Source organism: Chelon labrosus (assembly GCF_963514085.1).
Source record: "Chelon labrosus genome assembly, chromosome: 22".
Taxonomy (NCBI): domain Eukaryota; kingdom Metazoa; phylum Chordata; class Actinopteri; order Mugiliformes; family Mugilidae; genus Chelon; species Chelon labrosus.
The window spans coordinates 1,184,393-1,202,627 of NC_140355.1; the positions used below are offsets into that span (position 1 = coordinate 1,184,393).

At 40.1% G+C, this 18,235-nt stretch overlaps 2 protein-coding genes across 3 annotated transcripts in view; one reads left to right on the forward strand and one right to left on the reverse strand.

Moving 5' to 3' along the window:
- The window catches only part of LOC311508137 (ras-specific guanine nucleotide-releasing factor RalGPS1), a 57,754-nt gene extending 50,957 nt beyond the window's left edge, over positions 1-6,797 (forward strand). Inside the window, 1 exon segment of the mRNA XM_084572801.1 lies at positions 924-6,797. Within this exon segment, the coding sequence (XP_084428927.1) occupies positions 924-953 (30 nt within the window). The 3' untranslated portion in view covers positions 954-6,797.
- Positions 6,798-9,405: 2,608 nt separating this feature from the next.
- Positions 9,406-17,108, reverse strand: fbxw2 (F-box and WD repeat domain containing 2). 2 transcript variants are annotated; one of them, XM_084571838.1, is made up of 8 exons: positions 16,369-17,108; positions 15,073-15,365; positions 14,527-14,749; positions 13,764-13,958; positions 13,291-13,424; positions 12,485-12,571; positions 12,179-12,348; positions 9,406-11,379 (listed from the first exon to the last, which is right to left on the reverse strand). In XM_084571838.1, exons 2-8 carry the CDS (start codon positions 15,337-15,339, stop codon positions 11,091-11,093), a joined length of 1,365 nt encoding a protein of 454 aa, XP_084427964.1. In that variant the 5' UTR covers positions 15,340-15,365; positions 16,369-17,108; the 3' UTR covers positions 9,406-11,090. The 2 variants fall into 2 exon arrangements, with proteins under 2 accessions (XP_084427964.1, XP_084427963.1); XM_084571837.1 differs by lacking the exon at positions 16,369-17,108 and having other exon boundaries at positions 15,073-15,571.
- Between the last annotated feature and the right edge of the window lie 1,127 nt (positions 17,109-18,235).

Below are 18,235 nucleotides of genomic sequence, written 5' to 3' on the forward strand. Positions count from 1 at the left end.
TATTGTGACTAGGCATAGTGAAAACATTTACAGCCCACAGCATAACTGTTTTGGTTTAACCTCAGTGGTATCATCAGCGTCCGTCTCTGCAGCAGCAGGCAGCTTTTTTCAGTCCACCCTTCCTGCCTGCCATCACACAGCCCATAATGCGAGCTATCAGGTGGTGACCGCATGGTGTTGTGCTAGAAGACGTACTGTTTCATGATCAGGATTTCTAGTCTTGAAACTGAAGTGTACCAATGTCTCAAAAAGAAAGATTCAGACAGCCAGGGTTTCATAAACACTAAATGCTTTCAACTAGCAGGGTGGGACTTAGTTTTGAACCAGACACTTTTCTCCACAGTCTTTCTAATATAATTTAAACATTCTTCCACGCTATTTCTGGACCTTATCTACCCGTGCAATGTAACTAACTTGTCAGAGCTGGTAATTGAAAACATTAGCAACACATCATTAGTTGTTTGATGACATAGTATATAGCTGCAGGCTTGTGTATTACTGTTATGTTTCTAATGTTGTAGTGAGTGATAGAATAAAAAAAATAATTTTTACACATAAATGAGAAAAAGGAAAACAAAAGACCATATTGACAGTTTGCTCAGTGTCTTCTACTTCAGAGACAGTTTCTAGTTCAAACATGTATTGCTGAATTATTTCAAAAGTACAACATGCCGCTCCGTAGAGTAGATTAGTTTTACAGTGTTTGAGCAAAGCTGAATGTGAGCAGGTGTGAGCTGCGGGTAAGTAGTGGAATATCTACACACACTGAATGAGACAAAGATGTAAAGTTACAGGTAAGCCATTTTAAGGGAGGAATGGACAAAATGTGTTATTTTGATAAACAGAGATGAGTTTTTAGTGGTTCAGTAAATGGGCAGAAACCCTAATATTTGTCCTGAATATCTATTCTGTTCTCTCAACAGATGCCAGCAAACCTCATGTCTTTTGAATGAGTGCAAACCTTACCCAGCAGGACATTTTTGTGCCAAACCCATTTATTTGGGAAGTACAGACTAAATGATGAAACACAGAGGATAATGATGGTTTTCTACTAAAATGTGATAGACAAGCATCTGGAGCTCGTGACACTGGATCTGTGACTGTAATGCCAACATACCCGCTGTCTTCTTACAAGGACTAAGTGTAATGTGAGCTCTGGAGAAATCCAGCCAGTGGAAGACTTAAGTGAGGTCGGTTTCTTTCTCTAAGCTTCCTTGTTCACTGTATTTATTACACTGCGATAAACATGTGAGCAAGCACATAGGTTTTTGGCCCATGTTGGGTTTCTGATCGGGTGAAAAGTGCACAAGTGTGTACTTATACGGACAACAGTGTTAGCTGACTGCTGGCTGATGCTGATCTTCGGTTTGCAGACCTGTGTTGTATGGCCTTCAACTAGAGCATGGAAAGCTGAAAATGACGCCTCGCTTGTTCAAATGGTTCAAATTGTGAAACTGCTATTGCAAGGCAACTAAGAAAAATGGATGCCTTCTCATTTCGTTGTCAAATAGGATGAAAATCTTTGTTTCTTCTGCATTTTAACGTCATAACTGGAAAGCAAGTAGGCAGTGTACATCCCCCACTAATGAACTTGGATCATACAGAAAAGGTCTGTTGTCACAAGCATAAAAAACACAACCTCATCTCATGGCGTCATTATAATTAAACATCAGTGCTGCAGCAGCAAAAAGGACAGATGCTGAGTCTTCATCAACCTTCACTGTTGTATTGTACAGCTGGACTGGATGATTCCAAAGTAAAGATTTGTGTTCATTTAATACAACACAGAACCATGAAGTTTGCTTTATGAGCCAATGTGAAATTGTTGATCAAATGAAAAGGCCCTGGATCAGTTCACCTGTTCACACCTCACTACCTCAGCTGGTAGTTCTCCTGTAAAAGGTGTTTGCTGATATACATAACAAGGTTTACAAGTAGTAACAGTTATTGTTTTCTACAGAACAAATTGAAAGTTTTCAGATTCCCTGGAAACAATACTGAACAAGGTGATAATTACAATCAGTACTACAGAGGACAGCCAGGAGTCGTCAACGCCAGGATGCTTGTGCAGCTGGTTGAGTGAATTTAAATGCAATTTACAATGAAGTACCAAGTTTTCAACAATTAAACGTGTGTAAATACTGTATTTATTTATAAAAGAGTTTATTTTTTTGACAATTGGCTATCAAAGGGAAGATGGATTATCATTGATACAACACCTACTTACTGCAGGAAGCTGCTCCTCAGAGAACCTCTTGGTGCTCAGCCACCCTAAAACCTGGGGCCGACTGTTCTCCAGGTGAAGAACACTGGGATAAGGAAAGACTCCATCAGCACTGGTACTCTTAAAGAAACTGTTTTTAAAAAGCAAAAAGCAATGTTGATTTTAAAGGAGATTCCTACCTTATTGCAGCCTGGATTAGACTGTTAAAAGGTGTGACCATCAATTCTGTTAGTGATTCAAATAAGATATTGTACAAAGTTAGTGATGCATCCACAGAGAAGTGGTGAGCCTGAAGTCAAGGCCTAAGAAATTTGCACTAAAAGAATAGGATTGCTGCTATAGTAGTCAAAATGTCTTTCCCTTGCGTTCCCCAAGCAAGAGGAACAAGACATCATTAGGACTGGTCAGTCTGCTCAAACGGTTTGTGTTATAATGCCTCCTGGCTGCCTCTCTGTGGAGGTTTTGGGGACATGGACAGATAGCAAAAGGCCCAACCTAGAACACATTAGAAAATCTCTTGGAGGAGGCGTTGACGAGAACAATGTATGTGGCTGTTGACCTGAATAGAATGGATGGATGAACATCACTAAAAAGAATTCTGGCAAGAACATGAGCAGTCAAACAGTCAGGTTGGAAATAAACTTCCAAATTATTTAAACTTAAAATCCTACACTAATTTTACCAGGAAAATTTGTCCCACACCTTGTACACTGTCTGTGGCAGAACCCAAAAATCCTTTTTAAAATAAAGGTGTCTTCTGCAAAGTGTGATGCAGTGTTTGAAAATTCAAGCACAGACTGAACTTAGTACAGTTGTGGTATCACTAATAACTGTGATATCGGTTTTGTTATCTTGATTTCTTTTTCACTCAGTCATTTTTTAACTCATTGTTTCACTGACGTGTAAATTATGAATGTGTACTGGACAAAAATGGATTAACATTAATGGCTTCATTTACTTAAGTATAAGTTCATCACATGATAATGCCGTCTATTACAAACATACTTCAGTTGACTTATTTCTTCTATTAGTAGAAGTTTCATCTTCATCTTCATCAGCAAAGTAAAGTGTTTTAGAAAGTCATGATCGACTGATCATTTGTTTCCAAACTGATTGCTTGACTGTTCTTGCTGAAGCTCTGTGCGATTGTGTTGCCATGTGCACACATTTCTTTAGTAATGTAGATACAGTGTTATCATATGATACAATGGCACAGTGGCCGAATCTTTGAAAATAAGTTGTAATAAAACAGAATTATTACCCTTAAGACATGTACTCATTTAAATGTCGTGGACGCTCGTCGTACACTAACCATTTTCTAGATAAAAATGATAACTAGCTGCTAGCTGTTTAGCTATCAAGCTATGTATCAACCATTTTTCAGCATTGTCCCACATGTTTGTTTTGGCTTGGTATTGAGGGCGGTGCAGGATGCAGGACAGGAGGCGGGCCATCTATCACCATTTCAAGATGGCAACACAAAGATATGGATTTGTATTTTGTGTTTTTTTTTCTGTGAATTTCAAATGATGACACAAGAACCAGTGTAATCAGAACAGTGGCAATAATATTGTAGAGGAATGAAATCATCACTTAATTTTAATTAATTTCATACGTGCTTTATTTTTTTCAGAACTCATTTACATTTTTGGATGAATAGTAGGATTAGTAGGAATAGTAGGATTTGCTCAACTAGTGCAGTAGTTTTGTTGTTTGTCAGTGGAAAAAAAAATACAGTCATGAAAGCTCTCTTGAATTCTATAGGACCAAAGCAGCGATGTTTTAGCACACATCACCACATATCACATTTACTTTACGTCATAGTACTGGATGGCTGTGAAACAGCATTTAGAAACAGCCGTAGATACTCTCACTTGTTTCCAGTCAGCCTTTGGGGTGAGAATCAATCAGCAGACACAAACCTCCTGTCAGGTGTGAGGGGGACAGGGAAGTCATTTTGTAAAGACAGTCATGGTAATCTCAGAATGAGTTGTGATAGGTTTGGTAACGCTGACTTGGAATGAATTCTAAAATTTCATATTATTTGAACTTCATTAAAAGAGTACGAGTCAGTATTTGTGGATAACATAAAAATACAAGCAGACGTGCATGTGTAAAGAAAAAAGTCTTTTCTTTAGTATTTGCTTTAAAATGTAAATGTCTGTCAGGCTCCACATACTGTACATCTGAATTCATTTTTTGCCCATGTTGTCAAATCAATATGCACTTATGCATAAGTGAATTACACAACCAAAGCAAATTTCATAGATTTTTATTTAGAATCGTTGTAAACCAATGTCAGGGATGATAACTGATGAAAACTCCCAATTGGTCCTTTGAGAAAGACTTTCTTCTTTATTTTTTTTTCTCTGATTAGTAGCGATGTTGTGTTTCATTCCTCATAAGTGGACCATAAAAGGTCCGCTTGATCACATGTTAATGACTGAGCCTGTGTTTCTATTTACTAACTGGTATTGCACATCTTTACTTTTGCGGGTCAGCAGAACGAGGAGTTCATTGATTTACACTGTTGCATCACATTTTTGATTGTGAGTGGAAACAATGGGCTTTCATGTTACTCTGCTGTTGTTCACTATATGAACCTTTATTACAGGAAACTTCATCAGGATTGAAGAAAGAGTCAAATGTGCCAGATTATATCATTATCATTGTTTAAGGTCTTGACCAGAGTCAGGTGTACAAATGTACGATCAAGTCTCATCATTGTGTTTTAAATTGTTAAACTGCAGAAATTCAGTTTACATTTTATAATGTATGTGCCATCTGGTAAATTCTGTATGACTAATTGCCCATTTTAACGCAATAAGTTAGAATCTCTTTTTCTGTGGCAGAAAGTTATTGAATAAATAAGGAGCCTTTTTGCCTCAAGTGTGGACTGAGGTCAAGTTACTTAGTCTGTATATTTCTGGATGACTAGATCAATGAAATCTACATTGATACACCAATCTGATTCTGGGAAAGACCACAATGCTTGTGATATGCTTCTGTGGATAGTGCTGATGAAATCTTCTCTGTGTAATTGTATTCCATAAACACACCAATACATTTTACAGTTGGATTTTTTATTTTCTCAAAAATATTTTTTTAGTAGAAGTATAACCCTAATGTAGCAAATGAAATAGTCGGCAAATCAAATCTTTATCCAAAAATCATGTAAAAACTTAGAGGCATTCAAGTATTATTATTATTATTATTATTATTATTATTATTATTATTGTGAAACAATGAAGTCTAACTGGGGTTATAAACGTGTTTCGAATAGAGAGTGCCAATCAGGCCAAGAGTATCTTGCTTGAGAACTGTACAGAGATAGATGTGTACAGTAAGTTCCTGTGATTATATTAAAGCCAATGCTGATGGATTTTTGGGTGATGAAATAGCAGTTATTTAAGTTTTTTAAGTGAGCTGCAGCTACCAAAAAAGTGGGTTTTAAAGTTGACAATTCCAAAACATGGCCAATGTTCGTTAAAACCATACTGTACAAAGTAGGCTGACGTGTCTCTATTTCTTCTGTAAAAAGTGAAGGCAACGTAAGGCAGAAATAGGTGCTGCCCTCTTGTGGTGGTGACATACTGTGCTGCTACAGACTGCGTTTGCAACGAGTCTCTGTGCAGAAATGAGCACTGGATGAAGGTTACGCCTCCTGACCAGCCCAAATGTGAGCACACAGCCCTTGAACGTCACTTGCCATGGTTGTCGTGGACGCTCGTCGTACACTAACCATTTTCTAGATAAAAATGATAACTAGCTGCTAGCTGTTTAGCTATCAAGCTATGTATCAACCATTTTTCAGCATTGTCCCACATGTTTGTTTTGGCTTGGTATTGAGGGCGGTGCAGGATGCAGGACAGGAGGCGGGCCATCTATCACCATTTCAAGATGGCAACACAAAGATATGGATTTGTATTTTGTGTTTTTTTTTCTGTGAATTTCAAATGATGACACAAGAACCAAAAGATTACACATGTAGAATACCTTTCCTCTTCATTGGCAGTTGTTTTCTAGACACAGTTATCCAAATACATAAGATCCGAATGTAGTGTATGTTAGCATCAGTTGGTACATGATTCTATCGTATCACTCTCTCCATTGAAGTGTTTTTCTGCTTTGTTTTAGTTGGTATATTACTTGTATACGTCAGAACTAAACATATTTCTGTTTTTTATCCAATTCCCGAGGAAGTACTGATTGTGTTCAATGGGACATTGCATGTATTTTTTGTGTACACAATTTCTAGTGTTGTAACTGTGAAAAAGAGGTAACCACTGGGTTGTTCTTATCAGTCTGTGATTATTTTGCTAAGTTATTTCTTACCATGACATTGCTATATGTTGCTGTATTTTTCAGCTTCAGGCACTGAATTGGGAATAAAATATATGTACAGAAAGTTATTGACTTTATGTTGCTTCTGTGGTGTGTCTGCACATTATTGAAGAAGACTCTTTTTTTTTTATCAAATAAGATAAATTCCTTTTGGACATGCACACAAACATGTTTTGATCATTATTTTTGTAAGGCCATTCATTGACATAAGGCATTTCCTAGCCATGATCTTTACTTATTTACTTAAGTGCCTAACCCCAAACCCAACCTAAACATAATTATAATCTTAACCCTAAAACCAAGCCTTAACCCCATACTTAACCTCATACTAGAGGTGAAGACTGACCAAAAGTTCTTACTTTCCCAAAATCTGCTCATTCCAGTGGTTTAAAACTCAAATTGGGCCTCAGAAAGACAGCTGTACAAGAACACACACACACATGTCTGTATGGCTATATTTGTGAGGACATTCATTGATATAATGCATTTATTAGCCCCTTACCCCAACCCTAACCCTCTCAACTAATTGCCTAGTCCTAGCCCTAGCCCTTACCCTAACCCTAACCATAACCTGATTGTAACCTTTACCCTAAAACCAAGTCTTTACCTTCAAACAGCCTTGTAAAGAATTGAGGAGCCGCCAAAATGTCCTCACTTCCATGGTGTAACACTTAAAACTGGTCCTCAGAAAGATAGCTGTACAAACACACAGACACAGACACACATACTAGTTTTACTGTAAGATCAATTTAAAGTGAGTTCTCCCTCATATGAACGTCTCAAAGTGCCTCTGTAAAAGCAAGGAAGGCTATTGGCCCTGATGGCATCAGCTCCAGACTTCTCAAGGACTGTGAAGATCAACTCTGTGGGATTTTTCTGCACATCTTCTACTTGAGCACCAGTCTGGAGAGAGTTCCACTCCTGTGGAAAACATCTTGTGTGGTTCTGGTTCCCAAGACTGTGCATCCCAGTGAGCCGAATGATTTCAGGCCAGTAGTCTTAACCTCTCACCTGATGAAGACCATGGAGAGGATCATCCTGGGCCACCTCTGTCATTTGGTGTGCAACAAGATGGACCCGCTGCAGTTTGCCTATCGACCAGGCATAGGTGTGGAAGATGCTGTCATCTACCTGTTGCACAGATGTCTTTCTAACTTAGAGAACACATGTTCTTTGACTTCTCCAGTGCGTTCAACACCATTCAACCATCACTGCTCAAGGGGAAGCTGGAAGGAGCTGGAGATGACATTTGGAGGTGGGAAAGCTCACAATTGAATTGGGCTTGAATTTCTCTCTCAGCTCTTTTTCACTCTGCCTTTGACTGTGGCTTTTCAGAAGAGCCATAAACACTTTTGGCCCAGCACTGATCTCTGAAACTGCTGTGCAATTGAATTGCTTCAAGCGGTCAGGGTTATTGCATGAGTGTGTAGCAGGTAAAATGTAACCTACTAAAAAAAAATGGGCTCACAGAACAGTCTCTGACTGAGTGTACTGTACACCAGTCAAGCATTATGACCACCTTCCTAATATTGTGTAGGTATTGTGCCTCCAAAACAGTTGTGACTCATCACCTCCAGCCTTCACTTCCTGATCATGTTGCAGACACACTCATTCACATTGTCTCCTGAAAGTGGGACCACTGTATTAGCGTCTTATTGGAAATCTCCAACAAAGTCCCAGATGCCCTACTAAAATTCTCTTTCTCACTTAGTCCTGTCCCATCCCAGATGGACACAGACCATCTTCTGTCCATTCCCCTCCCCCCTACTTTTTAGACTCTGGGGAGCAGAGCTTTCTGCCTGCATACTCCAACACTCTCTTCCTCCATCTGTAATGTTGTGGTGGGTGTAGTTGTTGATAATGTCGCCATGATCACCACTATTATTATGAATCTGTCAGATCAAGAATTTCCTGTTATAAACAGTGGTCACTCGCTGTCTTGCTGAAATTGACCATTCTTGCTTTCAAACACTTCATTTTGTCCAGATGTTTCCTGTATCCACCCTTCTTTTCACATCTTCCAGTTTACAGATGTCAGTGACCAAAAAAAACTGTGAGGAGAACAATGCGCTGCAGATTAATAAGAACTGACAAAGAGGAACTTGATTTTGCTTATACTGTCAGCTGTGCTCCAGACCAAAACAGATGCAACTCTTGCAAAGAAGGAAAACTTAGACTCAGTTTCTTTTTTGTTTTGTCTGAATCTACACAGTACATTGACTGTGCTACAATTAGTCATCTTAGACATGCAGAAAGAGGTGCACTGGTCTGCAGCTGTTCAGATCTTTGGGGTGTGGAATATTAGGCACAGGAACCACACGTTTTCCACAGCTGTGGGACCTTCCCCAACCTCAGGTTAAGGCTGAAACATGCCCAAAGATCCCAGCCAGCTGATCGGAACACGACTTCAGAAGCCTGAATGCACTGATGCCATCCAGACATAACTCATTGTCTTGATGATTACACTTGGGTCAGAGATGATTTTCAGTTTTGATTACTTGTGGGTCACAAGACCTGATTAGAAAATTCAGGTTCAGATAAAGCACTGCTCAGAACAGTGACCATGGGATGATGCTGTGATGTGTACTGTAAGAACTGAGGAAGGTGAATGCTGCAATAGAAACTCTTTGATATGCATTATAAAAGCCTTGGGTAAGATGCTGCTATTAAATAAGATTTAAGAACAGTCTACAGCCATGCTACTGACTCCACCAGTACACAACGTGCAACTAAGATGCCATTATTTACCCACTCATCTCTTAAACAACATGCACTGGGGCGTGACGTTGACCAAATAGAAAGATGATGGCCTGATCAAAAACACAGACACAACTAGGCACGTTTGCTACTGTTATTTATTTGAAGACTGCAGTCTTTAAGCAGATTGTAGATAGATGCAGGTGGCCAAAGAGCTATGACAGTGCAGAAGATTTTGTGAAATAAAACAATGTGCAGTGCTTTAATGCAAAGTAATCAAATCCGAAAAGTTACATCAACAAAAACCTTTACGTCCTGTCACCTGCCTCTTTTCAGTTTTTCACTTTATATACAAGTCACATTATTGTATTTTTAACGTGGTACAATGGTCAGTCAGAATATCAGTGGTATTTTCATTAGATGTGAAAAACCTAGACTAAGAACATTCTGTTCCAGGAAATGGTCTGTGTCCAAGACAAACGGATTAGTCAAGTCTGGTGCATGTGAATACATTTGGGTTTGAGAAAAGTCTTTCTCAAAACACTCATTGACAGCTTAAGATTCAGTTATTTGGAAGTGGATGCCAAATCAAGATATGATCCACAGAATGAGTCATAATTCAAAGTTCCTTTTACTATGAAAAGGAAGCCATCCATTCAATCCTCCAATCTTTTTTTAGATTTCTCATGAATTAAAATAGTCATTTTGCACAGCTCTGATGACTTCTGTAACTTCCACAGCTGCACAATGGATTGAGGGCTTTTACAAAAATAAACCTTATGTTTAACACAGTCAGTGACTCAGAAAGCATTTCACTGAGTAAGTCATGTCAGGTAGATAGCTATAAAATTACAGACATCTTAGGCTGTTAGAGCACAGTAAATATGAAAAGTTCAACATAAAAGTAAGATGTACAATGCAGGCATCACCCTACTGCAATGTGCCAGAGTTATCAAGGAATTCTAATTTGTAACATCAAATGAACGGAAAAGGCACGTCACATTTCTCAAGCTGACATTTAAACCACACGTCCCTTGAAAAAAAAATATTCAGTGGAAGTAAAAGAAACCTTACATGATGTTTTACATCGCACACAGCAATGTACCGAACCACTTTTCAACTGACAGGTCTGCATACAGTTTCCTTCCTTGGGATGGTCTGTAAAATCCTCGGGGCATTTCTCTCTCGTCGTCACCATCTGACGTCAAATGAGGTGTTCTCTTTTATTTACAGCAACTGTGTTTAAGGCAACCCTGCTTTTCTTCAACACCGATGACTCAGCAAGTCATGAACATGTTTGAGGTACAGCATTTGTGACATAATCTCCTCCTGTTTAGGAAGGATCAACCAGAGATGCCACCCAGTCACTACACTACGAATTAAATGTTGGCTATAAATATTCTCACAGAACCAAACAAACTGTCAAGAATGTTTGTTTCCTCTTTAAATTAGGGTTGTGTTAATTTGGGGATTTCTGGTGTAATTTTTTTGTTGTGTCACTGACACAATATGTGACAGAAATGTCTTTCTTTGTCCAAGATCAGAAGACCAGTGAGAGGTGTTCAGGTTTCTGCAGGAATACGGATCGAGCACTGATCCAGCACCATCAGTGAAAGTCTTGTCATCTTAGTTTGCCATTCATTTCCATCTGTAAATGTCCATGTTTGTCTATAGAGGAGGACTGTATGGTGAGGAAGAAACAGATAAAAACAAGATGCTTTGGTCCATGCATAACGATCTTGGCAGTTAAGGTTTGTATATTCCAGAGCACACGTGGGGGTTGCTCATATTCTAGCAGTCTGTGGTTTGGACACCTTGCTTACTCCTATCCGTTTTCCTTCCACAGTACTAAGTGAATGCTATGATCGGGCATGCTGGTGGCAAACACCAGCCCAGAGTCATTGTCCCCATCCAGACCGTTGAGCCAAGAGGTCACGCCAGCCAGGAAGCTTGATCCACGTTTAGATTTTCTGTAGGCTGGTAGAGGCCATCGGCCTGAGATAGCCTCTGTCCTCAGGTCCATTACATACAGGAAGTGGTTGTCAAAAAGGAGCGCAAACACCTCACCATAACTGAGCAGGGACAGGTTGGCTGGGTCCTGTGTTTTTATCACCCTGTGAACAGAAAACACAGGCTGGAATCAAAGTGTTACGAGCAGTGTGATCACACCCTTCTCTTGGCCTTATACACAATTCCCAGCAAACTGTTCTGAAAGAATGAGTTTCCAAGTAATCACTGAGGTACATGTCAGTCAGGTTAGTATAACAAGTGTACTCCTCTTGATTAGTTTGTAAAAAGTCACTATGAACAAGAAATAAAAGACAATAGTATGTATCTTCAAGCTCAACAACTACAGAACATTTATAACAAAAGATGAATAGCTAATGATTTTCTTCTTTCAGAAAGTATTCTCTAGGTGCAAGGAATGATCTGTCTACCTTCATGATGTTGCAAATTGCAAAGAGCCACCAAGTGACATCTGTGACTGCACAAAGACTCTACACAAACAATGCAGAGTACTTGGTGACATGCGTTGTTTTGTCATACAGTATATACACAGATCAGCCACAACATTAAACCCACTGACAGGTGAAGTAAATAACACTGGCCATCTTGTGACTATTCAATGTTCTGCTGGGATACTTTTGCACCTGACATTCAGGTACTGACCTGGCCTCCAAATTCACTAGATCCCAAACTGATCAAGTATCTGTGGGATGATCCACAGAGGCCCCTCCCCTCAACCCATAGGACCCAGAGGCCCCCACTAACAACATTCTGTTGCCAGACACCACAGGACACCCTCAGAAGGCCCATGTCCATTCTCTGATGAGTCTTTGGAGGCACAAGGGAGACCTACACAATATTAGGAAGGTGGTCATAATGTTAATCTTGATCAGTGTACCATTTTACCTGAGTATCTCAAAACTGGCAAAGTCCCACTGATAAACTCCAAGGTCAGAGCTACAGACAATGTAGCGTCCGTCAAACTGCAGGCGAGGCTGAAGGCTGATGCTGCGATCCTCAGACACGGACAACGTCTTCAAACACTTACAGTTGATCTCTCTGCCTAAAGGCCAGACCTGCAAAGGGAACACACTATTATTGTATCTTATGGATATTTCAGTCATACAGTATCACCGCCTTCAACAGTGATGACACTGGTTTTCTTATTTGTTTTCAACTTAACACACGACAAACAGTGGACAGGAGCCTTACCTTAATTTCATACTTATCAGCACTGAGGAGGATGTAATCCCCAGGACTGTGCATCATTGATTCTACTTCACTCTTCTGTAGTATCACCTGATGAGGGACAACACACCAGGTACACAGGGTAATTAGGGAAAACCAGGGCCTGTTCAGACTTTGCATTAAGATCCAAACTGGGCAAACCAATCGCAAGAGACCAGAATTAAAGACATGTGTAAACACCCCCAGGACACATTTGAGAGAGACGATCTGTGACCACATTTGGAGTTGCCTATACTCAACAGGGGGGCTCCTGCAAGGTGTGAAGTGGCCCTCACTGGGACTAAATCGCAAACTAAATGTTTGTAATTATAAACACCAACAGAAGTTTAAGCCTCAAGGCTCATTTAGGGTCCTGTGGGACACAGACGAGGTAACTTAGGCACGTAGCAAATGCAAGACATTTATACTTATGCGCTCGTCTGTCTGTCTTGCTCTTGCTTTTTTTACCATTTGGGTTGGTTTTGGTTCTACTTCCTGCTTCACTTGTAACAATGGCAACTGCAACTTTCGCCGAAATTTCGCCGAAGATGAGTCATACAAATGTTTGCATCTCCAAAGCTCCTCAGTTAACCTTTCCTTGATGTGTTCCATCTTTATTGATCCAAATTATTGATGCATGTCAGGCTACGGCATTAGGGTCTACGTACGGGTTTGCACTGTCAAACTGACGCAGAAGCTTAAACCACCCATCAAAGTCACAGATTAATATAGTCGCAGAGTAAGTAAACCACAGAGCCTCGGAGAGATACAAAAAGAACAAGCTGAATTACCTTGGTGACCCACTCGGTGTGCCCAGTCAGAGTGTTGAGACAAGCACCAGCAGACAAAGCCCAGACTTTAACGGAAAAGTCTGCAGAGCCACTGACCAGCAAGTCCAACTCATCATTGTAGTCCACACTGAAGACTGAGCACATACACATTCATATTAACAGACATATTCATGTACAGTGTGTCTCACATAAATGATTATCTAAAATTACAAAAGTCATCACATATTAAGAAGCATCAAACATCTTTTTTATGGATTATACAAATGAGTATTAAAATACTCAGCTGAACATTATAAAGTTCCACGTCAGACTTTTTGTACAACTGTTTTTCTCTTGCCTCTAAACACACATGATCATGGCTGCTCTATGAAGCACACTGCCTATCTCCCAGGCTGAAAGTTTGTACAAAATCAAAGTTCTGCTTGGTATACTGAACAACCCTAGACAGAGTGTGGCTGAGAGTTTACACCAACCTGCTCCTGTGTGCCCACGGAACTGCTGAATTTTAGCACCTGTGCTCCATTCCCAGCTTGCAATAGTGTTGTCAAAGGACCCGGTCACCAGTTTCTGTTCGTCAAATTTTACTGCGGCGCAGGTGTGTGTCTGAATTCCATAAATACACTGTCCAGTGCGCACGTCCCATAACTTGGCCGAGAGGTCATCAGATCCTGAAAAACAAGAAGACATCTAAGTTACAGCAGCAACTTTGACACATAATACTCCACAGACACTGACACAGTGGTGTAGGTCAAACTTCACCATTCACCATCCCATTTCATCCAGTTATCTGTTTCTGTCCTTACCAATATGCTGCTATACTAGTATTCCCAGGTTGGCGCAGCAATGTTTATCAAAGTTAGCAATGCATACGTGGTTACCATTTAAAATCAAGTGATTTTTGGCCTTCACTACCACTCTGAGGAATTCTGTGTCGTTACTTGGGTGGGCCTGAGCTCCTCACACAAGAGACATTTTAAGGAAGAACCACTCGAAGAATACTCAATAGAAGTTCAGGGGAAAATTCATTTTTCATGCCCTGCCCCTTGTCCAGAAAAGCACATTGTCTGCCTTACAAAAGCCAGATTAATCAAGCCAGTCACGTTTCTTCCAGTGACGCAAGTACACCATTGAGGTTCACAACATTTAAAACCGTGGGGTGAAAGGATTTTATGAACATAACATGAGGCTGATTCTTAGCTGACCTTTTCAAGGAAATAAGACAGTGCCACACTGTACCTGTGCAGAGGAGGCCATCCTTATAGTAGAGCGCGTATACTCGAGCACTGTGTCCAATTAGTGATGATGTCTCGAAGGCCTCCTGATCCTTCAGCTGCATCGTACGCAGTTTAGCCTTCAGGTAGACCCCCTTCCAGTGCGTCGCATCCTGAACGGACTCATCAATCCTCCAGCCAAGCTCCCGGCACACACCCTGCCACACCTCGGTACATGAGCTTATCACCTAAAAAGAGACAGATATTTGTTGGTATGTTTAATCCTGACCAGTAGTCAGCATTGAAAAAGGTGAGCTGTTATATTGTTTATTAATGTTATATTCTTATTTATTTATTATTTAAGGCTTGTTCTTTAGTATCATATCAGGCAACTAATTCTATTTTATCAGTGATCAGTAATGTCTTGTTAGTTACAGATGAGTCTAATTGACCTTTGAACTTTACTTAATTCCTCCCTCTAATATTTGATACAAGTGAGTGAAACAAGATGTCATACAAGACGAGTGAGACGCACTCCACGATTATAGATGACAGGAAGCTCAATATGCACCTTATTCCATTGTTTGCAGACCAGGCAGCAGGTGAGCAGGGTTTGGGGATCCAACCAGCGCAGCAGGTAGAAGGCCAACTCCAGAGGTAGGAGACGCAGGAAGTCACGTTTGAGCAGCGTCTCCAGTCCATTAGACAGGTGACGAAGCTGGACCGCACCACTTAAAGATATGAGGTGATCCAGAGATTGGTTGCGCTGCTGGTCATTCAGAGTAAGGAAAGTGGCAGAGACTGTCTCCAGCCACCCCTCAAAGGCCGCCTTCTCCATGGGCACATGGGAGCGACCTGCAACACCTACAAACACAACGCAATGAGACATTTCTAGGTGTCTAGGTCACATTAAGGGATGCTGACGAGATGTGTTCCAATCATTTTCCAAATAAGCCTAAAGATATTCGATTTGTAATGACAAAAATAAAGCAGAAATTTTAGAGGCTTCAACAAATGGATGACGGGGTTTCTTCCTGACACATAAAAAAACCCCACACACAATGTGGTTAAAACATGAACGTTGAGTGACTAGCTATGACACTTATGTTTTGTTTATTTATCTGGAAATGCTATGATATAAAATGTATTATATAGCTAAAATACTTATCAGCTCCAGTAAATAACAGATTATCTAGCGACAAATCTATCTGAACTATTCTTACTTGTCACATAACTGATATATCTTCGAGCACAAGACAAACCTGTTGAAAAATATGAATAACCTTTCAGATATTCATTTATTATTTAATGAAGGTAGTGAAGGTGCACTCATTTGTTGCCAGAAGTTTTTAAAATGTCAGTTCTGCTCTGTTTCTCTGGCCAATTAAATCAAACATCCATGATATTTTAGTGTGTCCAAGATTGGATAATAGCAGACTGCAGTCTGTAGGGTCCTTGCTGAAAGCTAAAATAATCAGTCAGAGTTAACCACCAAAGGTGCAGTGATGAAAACATTTGGTAAAAGCCTGAACAGCTGAAGCATTTACGTCAGGCTTACTAGCTACGGGCTGCTGGGGGAAAAAAAACCAATGCTGGTCTATTAGATAACTCGTGTGTGTATCTGGTACAGTTTCCACTACACCAAATCACCCGCTCGTTTAGATGTACCGGTAACTGGTTTGTGAGCCTTTTCTTCTGCTCATACATTCAGTATCAGTTAGTAACTTTTGTTGCTAACGGTAGCTAAGTAACACTACTATATCTTAATGACAAGCAACGACGAGTGGTATCGTTCAAACTATCAATGAACAGTATCTGCTAATGAATTAAATTTCATATAATGGGAAAACTTAAAATATCCACCAACCTGAGCGTTGCAGGGAGTATCTTTATCGCCACTTGGCTTAATTCACATAGCGAAGTTAGCTGTCGTAAGCTAACCTACCAGCAACCAAGTTTAAAGGATTGTCCAAGTAACCTAGCTTCGTAGCTAATGTTAGCTAACCACCATGGTAAGCGTACCTAAATCCGTTAATTTTGAATTATACGTTTCTAATAGAATAATTTTCTTAAAATTTCCCAAGCAGGGATGTTTTAGGTAAAGGGGTATCTGCTCCTGACAGTATGAAAACCAGAAGATAATGGAAACGCTATCGGTTGTTATGGCGCTAACACCCTCGGTAACGTCTTAAAGGAGGACTCGTAAGATTGCTTGCAAACGCTTCCTCAAAAACAAAGCGCAGGGTTGGTCAAGGCTGAGAAAAGTGGGTGTCATCACTACATTTCCCACACACTTATTCGCTCCACGTGTACGTTGTGTTTTTTCTTTTTATATTACGTTATAATTTTTGTTTCCCAACGACTTAACTTGCCTGTGAGACAATGCTGCGGGCAAAAGGGTGCTCTATTCCCAGGTAAACTAGCTTCCGGTGTCGCGCAGAATGTGGAACGATGTGAAATATGTGACCTCTCATTAGCTCCTCGTGTCTGCCTTTTCGGTTCCGCTGCGTCTAAACAGCTGCGACAGCGGATGTTTTATTTAGGAGTGTAGTGGAGCAAAATATCATAAACTCCCAGTAATGACGGGGCGAATTTTCATTCTGACTGTATGCGCGCATGCTTGATAAGAACGTGTTATGTACAGTAGCTTGTTGAACTGTGCTGCAGGATAATGCCACTAGAGGGCAAACAAACACAGAACAAGTTTGGACTGTCAAATTCGTGTAGTTTTGGTAACTTGTGCTTGAAGGGTGTTGAGTTTTAATTATGACTAATGTTTATAAGTCATTACTGTGATTTAATTAATCAAACTCAAAATTAAATAATCAATTCTTAAGCTGTTAGTATTTCTTATTGGTATTTTCCCATTTACTCATTTATTGGGCAAAGAAATCTCATGTTAACTTATTCATTCGTCTCCTGCTTTACCTGTTGCACTTTCAATTTGTTTTTTGTGATCACCTTCATTTAAAAGGGTACTCATTATTTAAAAAAAAAACAACAACATCTATTTAATATACATCACATCTGGTTTAGAGGGCTCAGCGGCGGCTGTAGTTCCTGAGGAGGCTGTCGAAGTTTGATATGTTGCCTAAGATCCTCAGCAACTTCTACAGCTGCATTGTTGAGAGCATGTTGACCAGCTGCATCACCGTGTGGTACGGCAGCACTACTGTCATGGACCGCAAACGTCTGCAGAGGGTGGTGAAGACAGCTGAGAAGGATCACCAGGACTCCACTGCCCTCTCTGCAGAGCATCTACCAGTGTAGAGTCCACAGGAGAGCTGCCTCCATCACCATCACCAAGGACGCCACCCACCCCCAACACGGACTGTTCACACATCTAGCCTAAGACCGAAGGTACGTTTATATTACAGTTTGTACTTCTGCATAGTTTATATATATAAAACCTATATATTGAATTATATATTGAATAACCGAGTTACCTATATATATATATATAAATCATGTTTCCATGTCATGTTTCCATTCTGTGCATATGACAATAACTCTCTGAATCTTGAATCTTTCAATCTATGATTTCTTCTGGTCTGTGATCAGATTCCCTATTCATCTGAAGCTCTGAACAATGTAATTGTGGTGAAGTGTGTGTGAAAAGTAATCGCAGCACCCCTGTTTTATCTCCAGTTCCCACTCATCATCCCCAAACTGAATGACAGTAAACTAGACCTTAACCTTGGATTGGTTGAGATTCCCTGTGTTTTCTTTAAGTT

Bases quoted from the DNA above. Each gene is read 5' to 3' on its own strand.
- fbxw2 (XM_084571837.1), bottom strand. From the start codon at position 15,390: ATGTCTCATTGCGTTGTGTTTGTAGGTGTTGCAGGTCGCTCCCATGTG. The intron at 13,959-14,526 runs GTACAGTGTGGC...CTTGTTTTTCAG, and splicing joins GGATGGCCTCCTCTGCACAG to GATCTGATGACCTCTCGGCC. The intron at 12,572-13,290 runs GTAATTCAGCTT...GTCCCTCATCAG, and splicing joins ACACCGAGTGGGTCACCAAG to GTGATACTACAGAAGAGTGA.